The following is a 12,752-nucleotide window of genomic DNA, read 5'->3' as shown; positions in this document are numbered from 1 at the left end:
CAATCTTGCATCATTTGTTTATGGAAAATACTTTTTTATATGTTGTCTCTTAATACAATGAAATGTATATTTGTTAAGTGTGAATAGGTGTCCAAACTGGATCAGTGTTGCCACAACTTGTTACAATATCCAGTGAAAGTTAGAAACACTGGAATAAACGCAATGCCATGAAATAACCCAAACACAATGACCAGGAACACAATAGTGAAGAGTGTTCTGAATATGTAGCTTGTAGAAGCTATGAGGACCACGACGCCCACAATCGTCGACAAGGCCCCTTGAAGTATAGGAAAGCCCAGGTGCGTCAGAGCCTCCACAACTCTCTCATTCACATCAGACTTAGCACTGGACACAAACATGTACGAGATGTGAGCGGAGAAGTCCACAGAGAACCCAATGCTTATGACCAGATTTATCATGGAGATTGAATCAAGGTTAATGTTTAATAGTGCCATACAGCCTGTAACTCCCAAAATGACTGAAGCTATGGCAAAAGTCACCCAAAGGGCACAAAGTGGATTTGGAATTAGTACAAGAGAAATTACTAGCATGACTGCTGTTGCTACACCGATGGTATGAACGGTGATGTGACCGATCACAGTATATTGATCATAATATATAAATGCTGGATGATAGACCAACAGCGGCCAATGGCAGTTCTCGGCTGTCTCTCGTAATGAATTCAGCATCGTCTTCTCTGAGGAAATGTTGAATGTCTGAAGAAACAGACGTGAAGCAGTTATGTTAGCATTGGTTATGTTGACATCCTGTCTTAACATGGGATGACTGTCCAGAAACTCATACAGATGTGTTTTAAACTCTGCCTCAGAGCTAATGTCTTTGCTGGTTTCTTTCGCATATTTCTCAAAAGAATGAACCCAGAATATTGATATGTTCTTGACAAAATCAAGCTCTTGAAATTGTACAATACAAGACTCAAGTAGTTGCCGTTCATTCTCATCCCAGTATTGAAATGTACCATTGACAGCTAACATCACATTTGGACCATAATAATCAAAATAAGTTTTTTCAGCCTCATAGTATTTGACGACGTATGATTCATCAAGTGCTAGATTCTTGAGATCAATGCCCTCCTTAAGCCTCAGACATCCATAAACGCTAACCGCGACATATATCAGGTATAGAACAATTACAATAACTTTACACCAAATTGTTGTCAAAAGCGGTCCGTAGTAATCTCTGAAAAACAGCGTCATTGGATGTACTTCCTCGGTTCCTGTGGTATGGTTATAAGAACCTCCAACACAGCACACAGTGTATGCTTTAGATTGTCCTGTTGAGTACTCTTCTGGAACCTTCATGCAAGTCAACCAATGTCTGTTTTCCCCCTCCCTCCTACCATTTAAAGCCAAACAAGCCCCAAAGAACGTTATGTTATAGAGGTAACAGAAGAACACGCCCGTGCCAGCATAGAGACAGAAAGACTGCACGGAGCCAAACGGGTTGCTGAAGCTGAGGTAAAACGCTAGAACGTCAGTCAATGTGGTGATAGTAATGGAAATGGCTGCTTCTCTGTAGGTGCAAGCCATGCGATCTGGCACTGAGTCTTGAACGTTGGTCCTCTGCCAGCTGGAGATCATGATGAACATGTCATCGATACCAATCCCTGCGAATAAAGTTTTGCATTTGAAACCTCAGATAAGGTAAAAAAAAACATTTCAGGGTAGAGATGTCATCTTACCAAGAATAAGAAATGGAGATGATGCAACAGTGATAACAAAGGGCACATTCAAGAGTAGCAGCAACCCAAAACTGGACAGCACTGCTTGTGCAGTCGAGAACACTCCAAGAGATGCCACCCACACTTTACTCCTGACATTGTCAAGCCTGTTGAGTGAGGTCAAACAATGTGTAGAGATTTATTTAAAACATTACAACATTTAAAATCTTACAATGTCAAGATTGATAAAAAGTATGAGGCATTATACAAACCTCAGGCAAGATATTACTGAAAATGAAATGGCAAGAAAATATGTGATTGCAAAAAGCTGTGTGACGGATGCAGTGCTCTTCTCGAATTCCTGTTGTCTTGAAATCGAGGTGAAAAAGGACACCTGACAATAAAAAATGTAAAGGATTTCAAAAAATTTGATGGGACACTTTTAAAATGGACAAAATTTTATATATCCAGTGTTCACTATTAAAAATATTAAATGTAGTTAGTTATTGATGCCAAAATGTGAAATTGACATCAATAACCATTATCAAAGCTTTGAAAAACATTTCGATAATTTCATATTTTCAAAGCTTTGATAATGGTCAAACAATCTACCTGATATGGACATTATCAAAGAGGTTATAAAGAATACTTACTTCTGTGAGGGAGGTTGTCGCATTACCCAACAAGTTCACAAATCCTTGAAGCCAAATGTCTCCCAGTGTAGAGTTCTCTTGTAAAAAATATATAAGTCTCACTGCTTTGGCTCTTTGAACAACTCCATTGTCATCCACATCCACTTCACTGATGTCATTTCCAAAGTAAATACAGTTGAACTCCGACTGACAATACAAAGGGAATGTTACGTTGACTAAATTAATATTGCTCGCATTGTAATTTAAGACATCAAGCAATGCGTTAGGGTAACACTTTCCATTCACAGTTGCGCAAATGTCGGAGAAAGTCAACTGCCTTGAGCTATGATTCACGATAAATCCTTTAACTTCACCATCTATGCTTAGGATTTCCTCTAATACATCAGCGCTGAATACATTTGTTTTACAAGAAAATATCACAGATGCAAAGACCCCATCGGTGTTTTGTCGCAGCACTGAAAATTCTGTGTCTGTCTGTGGAAACGTTTCTTGAAAGAAGCGCCTCTCCACTTTTGCACGTCCATTCTTCGGCGTGAACTGCTCCACTATGTTGTTTGATTTCAGCTCCTGCACAAAGTAAAATCCTCCTCCTAGAGCTGCGGACATCACCAGCGGAAGACTGACAAACCACCACGGGTGAAGCCCGACGAATTTGCCAAATCTCTCAAAACCTATTCGTATAGGTTTTTCTATGCAGTTTGTGATGCAGGACACCATGACTTCACCAGAGCTTTACAAACATCTACAGATGAGCCCTCTGTCCATCACTGAAGCTATATGAGTCTCATTTGAATATTTACAAACCAACGGCTCAGATTTCTGCAGGGTTCTCACAAGAGAACATAAAGAATACAAAGGATCTCTTCAGACCTCAAGTCTTTTGTTTCTTAATAACTGTTATGCATCCGCACTAGAATTACCTTTAAGGCCTGTATAGTCAAACAGTTGAAGTTATTCTTACAGCAAACAATTTTCTGGAGCAGTGATCCAGGCACAGAGACAATTATCCTATTGAAGTAGCAGACAATGAAAACACTCTTGAGAAAATTGGATGAGATCGAATGGGGGATTCTTAAGAAAAGTAGCTATACCTAGTTTTTTTGTGGAAGTTGTTAATGCAATAAAAACTACTGGATTACTAGAACCATCTTAAAGGTTCCTGTATCAAGGCTTTCTTTCCATTAAGCTGTTCACAGGTGTGACAGGCAGGGCTGCAGACACATGCCCTAGGGCCCCAGACACATGCCCTAGGGCCCCAGACTCCCACAGATAGATGGGCCCACATCCCAGTACCAATCACCTGGAACCACACAAAAGCTGCGCTTTGTTTCATGCATAATGAGATGTATAACTGATGACTGTTCCCCCACATCAACTGAATCGAACTTTGTTTATGAAATAAAAACGGACAATTCTTGACAATAATTATGCATTTGAGAGCAATCATGTCATCATTTCTTGTGTAAATTAGAAATTGATGACCTTTCTAAAACCAGTCAATTATTTGCATAGCAATTCAACATTTGAGAAAGAAAGTATAAAATATGAGCAATATTTTTGAATAGTCTTTTTGGCAGAGTAGTGTCCTTTACCAGGCACCAATTAATGTTTAGAATTCTTTATAATATTTCACACATTTGTGTCATTACACATTTGATAAAATTGAGATGAGGCTTGAAAAGGGGCAGTATGACATCTGGATCTGTTCGCACTTGTGTCTCCTCGTTCAATTTGTCCAGTTTCAGAGAAAATAATGTGTGTAAAAACTGTGTGATGTGAAAACTTTAAAGTATTTTTTTTCTCCGTTTCAGTGTTTGGATAGTTACTGCACTTTGCTTTAAAGCACTATGGGATAGCACAGATGTAAAAATTATGTTGTGACTAAAACAGTTATATTACATCAGTAGCAAACTTTTTCCTAGAATTTGTAAAAACGTACATTTTATCAACCATTTATCAACTGTAATGTTCAACTAATCGCTGCTGTTTGCAGAATGTGCCGCTAGATGGCAGTGTTGAAAATAGTGTTCAATCAAGAACTGTGTGCAGTGAGAGAAAGACGCCAGCTGGTGGTGAGTGATAAAATGCAATATTTATAAATTGTCAAAGAATATTCTTGTTACTGTCTAAAACCAAACATAAAATCTTCCTATGATGCCTTTCAAACGATATAAAAATATGATGGTTTTCATGATGGAATTCATTATTTTGTTCATGTAAATTTAAAAATCCCTATTTCTCCACCTAATTTATGTTAAACCAGTCAAAAAAATATAAAAACTAGATTTATTATTTAATCTATCTAATTTGTAAATTTCTGGCTAACATCAATTTGACACAGTTTTCAACAAACTGAAACAATTACGGTGACGTAGGCTATATCTTTAAAGTGAATGTTTACTCTCCAGAGCTGAGCCTCATTACAATGGAAGCCCGTTTCCGCCAGGGTTGGGAATTTTTTTTAGAATTAGTAAATCATAATAATGACTTAGTATCTCATAATAATGAGATACTAAGTCGAAAATTCGACTTACTAAGTCATAATAATGAGATACTATGTCGAAATTTCGACTTACTAAGTCATAATAATGAGATACTATGTCGAAATTTCGACTTACTAAGTCATAATAATGAGATACTATGTCGAAATTTCGACTTACTAAGTCATAATAATGAGATACTAAGTCGAAATTTCATCTAAGTGTGAAATTTCAAAATACTTTTGAAAACCAAAATAGCTTCATAAATATCTTCTTGAAAAAATAATGGCATCCACATATTGGACATACAATCAACCCCCCCCCCCCGGAAATTTCGACTCAGTAACTCATTATTTTGAGATAATTAAGTCATTATTATGAGATACTAAGTCATTATTATGATTTACTAAGTCTAAATTTCGACTTAGTATCTCATTATTATGACTTAGTATCTCATAATAATGACTTAGTATCTCATTATGATGACTTAATAAGTCGAAATTTCGACTTAGTATCTCATTATTATGAGATACAAAGTCATTATTGTGACTTACTAATTCTAAAAAAAATTCCCAACCCTGGCGGAAACGGGGTTCCATAGAAAATTAACAGTAGATTCTGTTTTCAATAAAGCAAATAATATCCTTAACGTGTAAAATACAGTCCATATTAACTTTAGAATAACAATAGAAACTCAACTCTTTCCAGAAAAGTGATGACATTACATGAGAAAAGGAAAAATATCTTCACTTTCTTTTTTACATCACAAAATTTCGACACAATAGCATTTCAAGGGTGTATCATGCAAAGAAATGTAGATGTACTTCTTTCACTTTATTGGATATACAGTATTGTTTCTCCATTGAATGTTATCTATTTTGGAAGCCCAAAAAAATCCCTCTTGGAAAAATTGAGTTTCGAGTTTGAGACAGTTGACGAATAAATGTATTATTACATTTTTTCCTTAAAAGCGAAACACCTCCGAAACATAACTGTGAAAGTTGTTTGGAGCATGACTCATGGGTTAGGGAAGCTTTCATCAGACATATCAATCCATCAGTAATTGCCATTATAATGGAGTTAATTTCTTTAAAAAGAACGTGACATTGATGGATATTTATAAAACATTCATAAGATAACCAATAACCACTGGAGTTAAATAGATCAGCAACAAAAAATATGTTTTATTATACCATTTCTAAAAAAAACTGATCTATTTCTAAATTATTCTATAATATTGATTTGTGGGTGAGGGAGTTATGGTTGTAAACCCGTTTCCAGGCTAAAGAAGCTTGTTGATGAAATCTTGCCAGTTTAATAGGTAGCATTCCATCAAAAAGAAAGGCCACCTACCTACCCAATGTAATATATATTATTATGAAAAAAAGACCTCAATGAATCTGACCCTCATCTTTTTAACCAATTAATTTTTAATGTATTGTTAGTATCATCAAATTTCAGGACTTCAAGACCCCCATCACTCCTTTTGTTTGCTAAAACATATTTCTTCAATTTGTGAGGTTTATTACTACAATTAAAATAAAGAAAAATCTTATCCAAAATTTTGGAGGTGTGATTATCCAAAGCTACAGACAGGAAGTGTACACACATCTGGATAATCCTTCTGCTCTGGATAAAAAGTTTCAGTTTCTACAGTGTCAAATAAGCAAATCATTTCACACTTAGATAAACTAAGTTTGAGACCAGAAGCGTTAGAGAAGGCATTAATAATAGTTTAAAGACAGATGAAACTTGCTCTTTATCCTTTAAGAATAAAGTGGTATCATCTGATAAATATGTCGTTGCACGTTCTTACGCAACACCTAACGCGATCCTCGTGACGTCATGACTCAACCGGAAGTTCCAGCATAGGCAACAAGTTGAGCGAACGGGAGTTTAATCAGTTTAGTGTAAACAGCGAGAACATGGACGACGACGTGCTGACAACGTTAAAGATTTTAATAATCGGAGAGAGCGGTGTCGGTAAATCCAGGTAACGTCAATGTATTTTTCAGTCGTCTCCGACAAAACAATGAGTTGTCAAATAGCATTAGCTGTAACGTTATCTCCATTTAAACACGGCTAAAGTAAAGCTGACTGTCGCATCTGTTCAAAGTTTAAAACACCATCAGTCATCAAACTTCACGTATAAAACTTGATTTTGCCTCAAGACTTGGTTGTTTTGGGGTAACGTTGAAGCTCATCGTGGTGTTCTGAACCCTGTTGGCTTCTTTGTAAGCTGTTGTTTGCTAGCATTTGAATAGTAGAACTTGTGTACAGTTAACAGCATATGTTAGTTTGGCTTTGTAAAACATGCTGGTGTTAAATACACTGTACACCGATTCTGTTGTCGCCCCCCTTTTAAAATTGAATGAGGCGTGAACAAAATGTTAACATTAGCTGACAGCTGTTCCCATAGCAGTTCTGCTAGCGGCTGATTATGTGGCAGTCAACTCCAGACAAAACAGGCCTTAGGTGGAGTTTAGGCTTAAATACTAACAATATGTGTACAGGTATAATGTATCTGTACAGTTATAACACTTTAATAAGGATTTTGTACATAGACGTTTAACAGTTACAAAGTCAAGAACTAATTAGTGACTTATGACCGTCACACTAAATTAGAAAGCAAATAAAAAAATTCAAAGGTAAAGAACGAAAGTATTCCTTGCAAATCATTCAGCATTTATACAAATATTACAGTTTAACAACTTTATAACGTGATTGTACATTTAATGTGCCGGTATTTCTCTATTTCCACAGTTTACTCCTGCGCTTTACAGATGACACCTTCGACCCAGAGTTGTCTGCTACTATTGGTGAGTCACATATTAGTGATTGTGATTGTATTTATAACATCCTGGCATAAATTGGTAACATATCGTGCGTGATTTTTAATCGGTTAAAAGCCAATACCACTGAGTTTAAATCACTATAACACTGTAGCTGAATTAGTAGAGCATTTTGTTAGTAGCGCAAAGGTCATGGGTTTGTTTCCATGAAAGCAGAATACTGATAAAATAGGGCTTAAAGGGAAAGCTCACACAAAAATGTAAAATTCTGTCATCATTTACTTAACCTCGGGTTGTTTCAAACCTGTAGAAATGTCTTTGTTCTGTTGAACACAAAGAAAGATATTTGAAGAATGTTAGCAATTCTCAATTCTGGTTCATCATGCATTACCATATAAATGTCTTTGTTCTATTTTTTAAATACAAAATTTGATATTTTGAAAATAAAACGTTCTGGGGCACCTTTGATTACAATTTAATGATTTCATTTTTCCTACTATGGTAGTGAATGATGTCCCAGAACTGAAAATTGCTAACACTCTTCCAAATATCTTTCTCTTTGTTCATTAGAACAATGTAATTTATACAGGTATACAAATACATGAGGGTAAGTAAATAATGACAAAATTTTCAATTTTGGGTGAACTATCCCTTAAAATGCATTTAAAGGTGTTCTCAACTTGGCTTGTTTATTGTTATATACTGTTGTATGAGGTCTACTTATGACGTTCGCATGGTTTTTACAATAAAAACATAAAAATAAAAAGGCTATTTTTTACCCGGGTTTTGAGGCCTGCTCGACAAAGGCTCAGTTTTAATGGGCGTGCCGCATCGAATTTAAAAAAAAGTGCTGTATGTTCAGTATGACCCTGTTTATGAGGGAAAACAAATTGATAGAAAAAAAATTATGAGCAAACCTATGAGAGGGAAATTTTACACATAACGGGCTAACAAAAATTTTTTTTATTAAAAAATGTAGTATGGCTCTTAAAAAAATTATTTGGCGCCTGCAAAAAACGGTCTCCATTATTCGCAAACGGTGGATAAACCTTGTAAAATGAAATATGAGCCCACCAAATCACAGAAATGCCGATTCTCACTGGACTTAAATTATCACAAGACCTCCGTGTTCGTCAAAATATGGTAGATCATTTGTGGGGGAATTTTTACTTTACAAATTACAGACATGGCTGATTTGCACGGGATTATGTTCACAGACAACCTCAATTATTACAAATGACTGGAGGTCCCCAGGTAATACTAATTCCGTGCATATAGGGCTATCAAGGCCTATCAAGCGATCTGCAGCAAAGCACTAGTGACGCATAGTACAAAAATGTTGTACTTGTATAAAATTGCTGTGCCATTCCTATCGAATCCAATATTGACGGCACAGCACTGCCTTTTAATTTTAGTCTCTCCGCAAATCCAGCGTCGACCTGTGCCTTGTTCACAAAGGAATCCGCTGTAATGTTTTACCCATGTGTGCTGGAACGTCTTTAAAAATAAACTTCAACCATGCATTACTAATTTCGGAATTCCGAAGGAAGTTTGTGCAGCGACTGTGTTCTTCCACAACCAGGAAGTCAGTAGTCATGCGCAAACCAGTGGGCGGGGCTAGAGAAGTAGTTGTGATATTCTTCTGTGGTGGCGGTGTTCAACCTATGAATGACAGATAGGTGCATTCCAGGACCTTGCGTTTGCTGGGCCTGGTGCTAATAACAGTTGTTATTTCAGTAACAAGGGCGTTTTCAGTTTTGACACTTACAGGGTGTTTGCATGAATACGATTCCCTCTTTCATAAAAAAGCATGGGTTCAAATTCATGTCTTAATTCATCGCTCTAGTGTTTTATTTAAAAGCATTGTGATAATTGTAAATGTATTTCTTGTTGAGCATCATTGAAAGTACATTTTGGGGGGGTTTATTTAGGTGTGGACTTCAAAGTGAAAACAATTGCAGTAGATGGCAACAGAGCAAAGCTGGCCATATGGGTAAGTACAATAATACTCTTAAGTGGTTTATTAGTACTTGATGTTCAATATTTGAATTTTTGTCCACACTATAGTGTACACTATTGCTTTCACTTGTCTTATTCCACTAGATGGCACTATGACACACTTTGTAGCTATATTTGATGTTATCTTGTATTAGTGTCCTGATGAGAAAGCTGCTGAAATCTTTGTAATCTTTTCAATTTTAGGACACAGCAGGTCAGGAGAGGTTTAGAACTTTAACACCAAGCTACTACAGAGGAGCCCAGGGCGTCATTTTGGGTTAGTGCTTTTTCTCTATATTTACTCTGAAAACCTGCAGACATTTTTCACACTAGTTTATGTCAGTATGGGCTTGAAAGTTAAATTAAATTGTTGTTTTCATTCCTTATAGTGTATGATGTTACTAAGCGGGATACGTTTACCAAGCTTGAGAACTGGCTGAATGAACTGGAGACATACTGCACACGCAACGACCTGGTTAAAATGCTTGTCGGAAACAAAATCGACAAGGTTTGTTTGATTCATTTTGTAAATATACTAAACTGATAGCAGACAGTCTTGGTAGCTGCTTGTTATACTTGGGGTGAGGGTTTATGTTAAAAAGACTAATCGGCTTGCAGCTAGCTTGTGTCATGAACAATTCTTTCACATAAATCAATAGTTTTTCCACATTTGTTTAATTCTTTCCTTATGCGTTGCTGCATGCCGAGTAAAAAAATTTACCTAATCTCAGTTATGAATTTTTCTGAGCCACCAGTTTAGCTGCTTTATAATGGTGACACTAAAAGATGTTTTCACCATCTTACTATATACTGCCATTTGTTAAACCACAGATGCCTTCACCCATTATTTTGGTTTGCATTTTTGGCAAGGTAAATAATATGACCTTTTTCTTGACTAGAAAAAACGCATTACAAGGTTTTAACAAATTCCTTCTGACTTATAGAAACAGATGGAAGCAAATTAGTAATTGTGCAACATGGCCTATGAAGGAAGTAAAGTAGAAATGCGGTCTTTTTTTCTTATTAGGAAAGTTCTAAATGTGTCCAGACCCATAGATGTTAGAGAAAGTGACCTTTAAGTAAAATGTTATAGTAACATTTAAAGACATTTGGAGTCTTCTGTAACTTCATTTCTTTTATTATTGTATTGGAGTTCTAGATTTAAATGAATGACCTTTCTTTTGCAGGACAATCGTGAAGTAGACAGAAATGAAGGCTTGAAGTTTGCACGGAAACACTCTATGCTTTTTATCGGTAGGTTTTCTGTCTTATTAATTTTGCTTTCACATGTATGAGATGTTTTAAAAGTCTGAGTCTTTTCTTTAACTCCACGTGGACACTTTTAGATTATTATTATTATTACTATTAGATTTAGTTTTGATTATGGTGTCCGTGTCATTAATTCATCTTTGGACTCTGATGTCTCGCTCTGATATCTTTATCTGCTTTTCATATTTCTTGCTTTAATGAGACGCGTTCCCTAATCTCCTCTCTTTCCATCTTTACCCATGTGGTGTGATTAACAGAGGCTAGTGCAAAAACACGGGACGGAGTTCAATGTGCCTTTGAAGAACTGGTGGAGAAGATCTTGCAGACGCCTGGGCTCTGGGAGAGCAGCATCCAGGGTCACGGGGTTCAGCTGTCTGACCATGAACAGCAGCCTCATGGTGCCTGCGGGGGCTACTGCTCCCTGGTTTAACATCCTCACCTTGCTCCAGAACCACAAACTGATGTTTCTATATGAGACCTTCGACTGAGGAGGAAGGGTCTGCTCCCTCAGATCTGGTCAAAGGGACCTTTGCAGTTTGCACACCCTGTCATAGATCTCATGTCTTTAGAGTCCCAGTATTTTATGTCATATTATTATTATTGATTGATGTTTTACAGTGCTACTTTGCCAGTAGCATATGCAAACATTTGTTATGCAAAATACGTCCGGTTAAATATTACAGTCTGAGTGCCTGGATTTACGGCTAGTTAACATGCCGAGAGGGGCCGTGACATTGTAAGGTCTTCCCAATCTACATGTTAAATTTCTCTCATACCCTTCGCTAGTTTATGTTTCATTTTCTGTAACTCTTTTTAAACTTTCAAAAAAACTTTCTCCATGTAATTATTGTGATACTTTTCTTCAATTGTTGCTTCGCAAGGTCCGTTCTTAGAAATGTTATTTTTTTTTAAATATAATATTCAGTGGCTGATCTGAATTATCTACGCTGAAATAACTTCATAGGCATTTGTCTATGAGATGCTGTGTAACTACATTGTGTATTATTATTTGAAATGCAGTGCTGTTTGTTTTGGGACTACAATACATACATTTAAACTTACTTGGTTACATAATCCTTGATGATCTCAAACTTATCTGAATATCACACAAGGCTGCCCATTTTACTCGCCTGTGTTTAAGGATTGTCACTTCTATCCATGAAATGTGTTTCTCTTTATTACGTGAGAATGAATACCAAAAATACATTCTGTATTGTAAATGCTTTTTAAACACAAAGATTTGATCATGCCTTAATATTTATTAGTGCTGCATGAATATGTAGAGATTATGCTAATGTACCCATTCAGAATGGCCTATCTTGATCAAGTTTGAGTGTTAATGTTTTTGTCTTGCATTCCTCTAAAAGAGATGTTTGAAAAATGTATATTGTCATGACGACAATTGCTAATGACTTTCCTTAACCACCAAACACTAACCAGTACCACAATTAGGACCTTTTACAGTTTATGGGAATTGAGGTCATATGGGACGGTGTTGCTCTTATGAATGCTTCATACTCCGCTGTGTAGATGCTTTATTTCTTTTAAATGCTGTTGTACTTGAACTATGAAGTACATTCTCTGCAATGTTGTGGACAGCAAGGAGTAATAATATAACTGCGATCAAAAGTTCTATTTTCCTTTTTTGCATTAAAACATATCTTGTCTTATGTTAAAGTCTGTATAACCATAGATGTTCTAGAGGTTATCTGTAGAAATTACTGAGTGGGAGTGGAAATGAAAATTAATTTTTCTTATTGCTTTGCTGTGAAATATATTCATATTATATTATTTTGTATATACATATGCATTAATAATTATAATAAACACAATAAAATATGCTAATTACAATTAATGTAATTGTTTTAAACATTAATGT

The 12,752-nt window shown here is 36.1% G+C and overlaps 2 protein-coding genes across 2 annotated transcripts; one reads left to right on the top strand and one right to left on the bottom strand.

Annotated features, from left to right (window-relative positions):
- Positions 1–101: 101 nt before the first annotated feature.
- LOC130418269 (patched domain-containing protein 3) lies at positions 102–3,051 on the bottom strand. Its single transcript, XM_056744317.1, has 4 exons — positions 2,335–3,051; positions 1,954–2,075; positions 1,703–1,848; positions 102–1,627 (listed from the first exon to the last, which is right to left on the bottom strand). The coding sequence occupies exons 1-4, from the start codon at positions 3,049–3,051 to the stop codon at positions 102–104; spliced, it is 2,511 nt and encodes an 836-aa protein (XP_056600295.1).
- Positions 3,052–6,667: 3,616 nt separating this feature from the next.
- Positions 6,668–12,728, top strand: rab18b (RAB18B, member RAS oncogene family). Its single transcript, XM_056744493.1, has 7 exons — positions 6,668–6,807; positions 7,578–7,633; positions 9,538–9,599; positions 9,809–9,881; positions 9,994–10,112; positions 10,792–10,858; positions 11,131–12,728. The coding sequence occupies exons 1-7, from the start codon at positions 6,740–6,742 to the stop codon at positions 11,301–11,303; spliced, it is 618 nt and encodes a 205-aa protein (XP_056600471.1). The 5' UTR covers positions 6,668–6,739; the 3' UTR covers positions 11,304–12,728.
- Positions 12,729–12,752: the final 24 nt, after the last annotated feature.

This window comes from Triplophysa dalaica, chromosome 3 (assembly GCF_015846415.1).
Source record: "Triplophysa dalaica isolate WHDGS20190420 chromosome 3, ASM1584641v1, whole genome shotgun sequence".
Lineage (NCBI taxonomy): Eukaryota > Metazoa > Chordata > Actinopteri > Cypriniformes > Nemacheilidae > Triplophysa > Triplophysa dalaica.
This window is presented reverse-complemented; position numbering and strand designations above follow the sequence as displayed.

Bases quoted from the DNA above. Each gene is read 5' to 3' on its own strand.
- rab18b (XM_056744493.1), top strand. From the start codon at position 6,740: ATGGACGACGACGTGCTGACAACGTTAAAGATTTTAATAATCGGAGAG. The intron at 9,600-9,808 runs GTAAGTACAATA...TTTCAATTTTAG, and splicing joins GAGCAAAGCTGGCCATATGG to GACACAGCAGGTCAGGAGAG. The intron at 10,859-11,130 runs GTAGGTTTTCTG...TGTGATTAACAG, and splicing joins ACACTCTATGCTTTTTATCG to AGGCTAGTGCAAAAACACGG.
- LOC130418269 (XM_056744317.1), bottom strand. From the start codon at position 3,051: ATGGTGTCCTGCATCACAAACTGCATAGAAAAACCTATACGAATAGGT. The intron at 2,076-2,334 runs GTAAGTATTCTT...TTTTATTGTCAG, and splicing joins CGACAACCTCCCTCACAGAA to GTGTCCTTTTTCACCTCGAT. The intron at 1,849-1,953 runs GTTTGTATAATG...CTCACTCAACAG, and splicing joins TCAGTAATATCTTGCCTGAG to GCTTGACAATGTCAGGAGTA.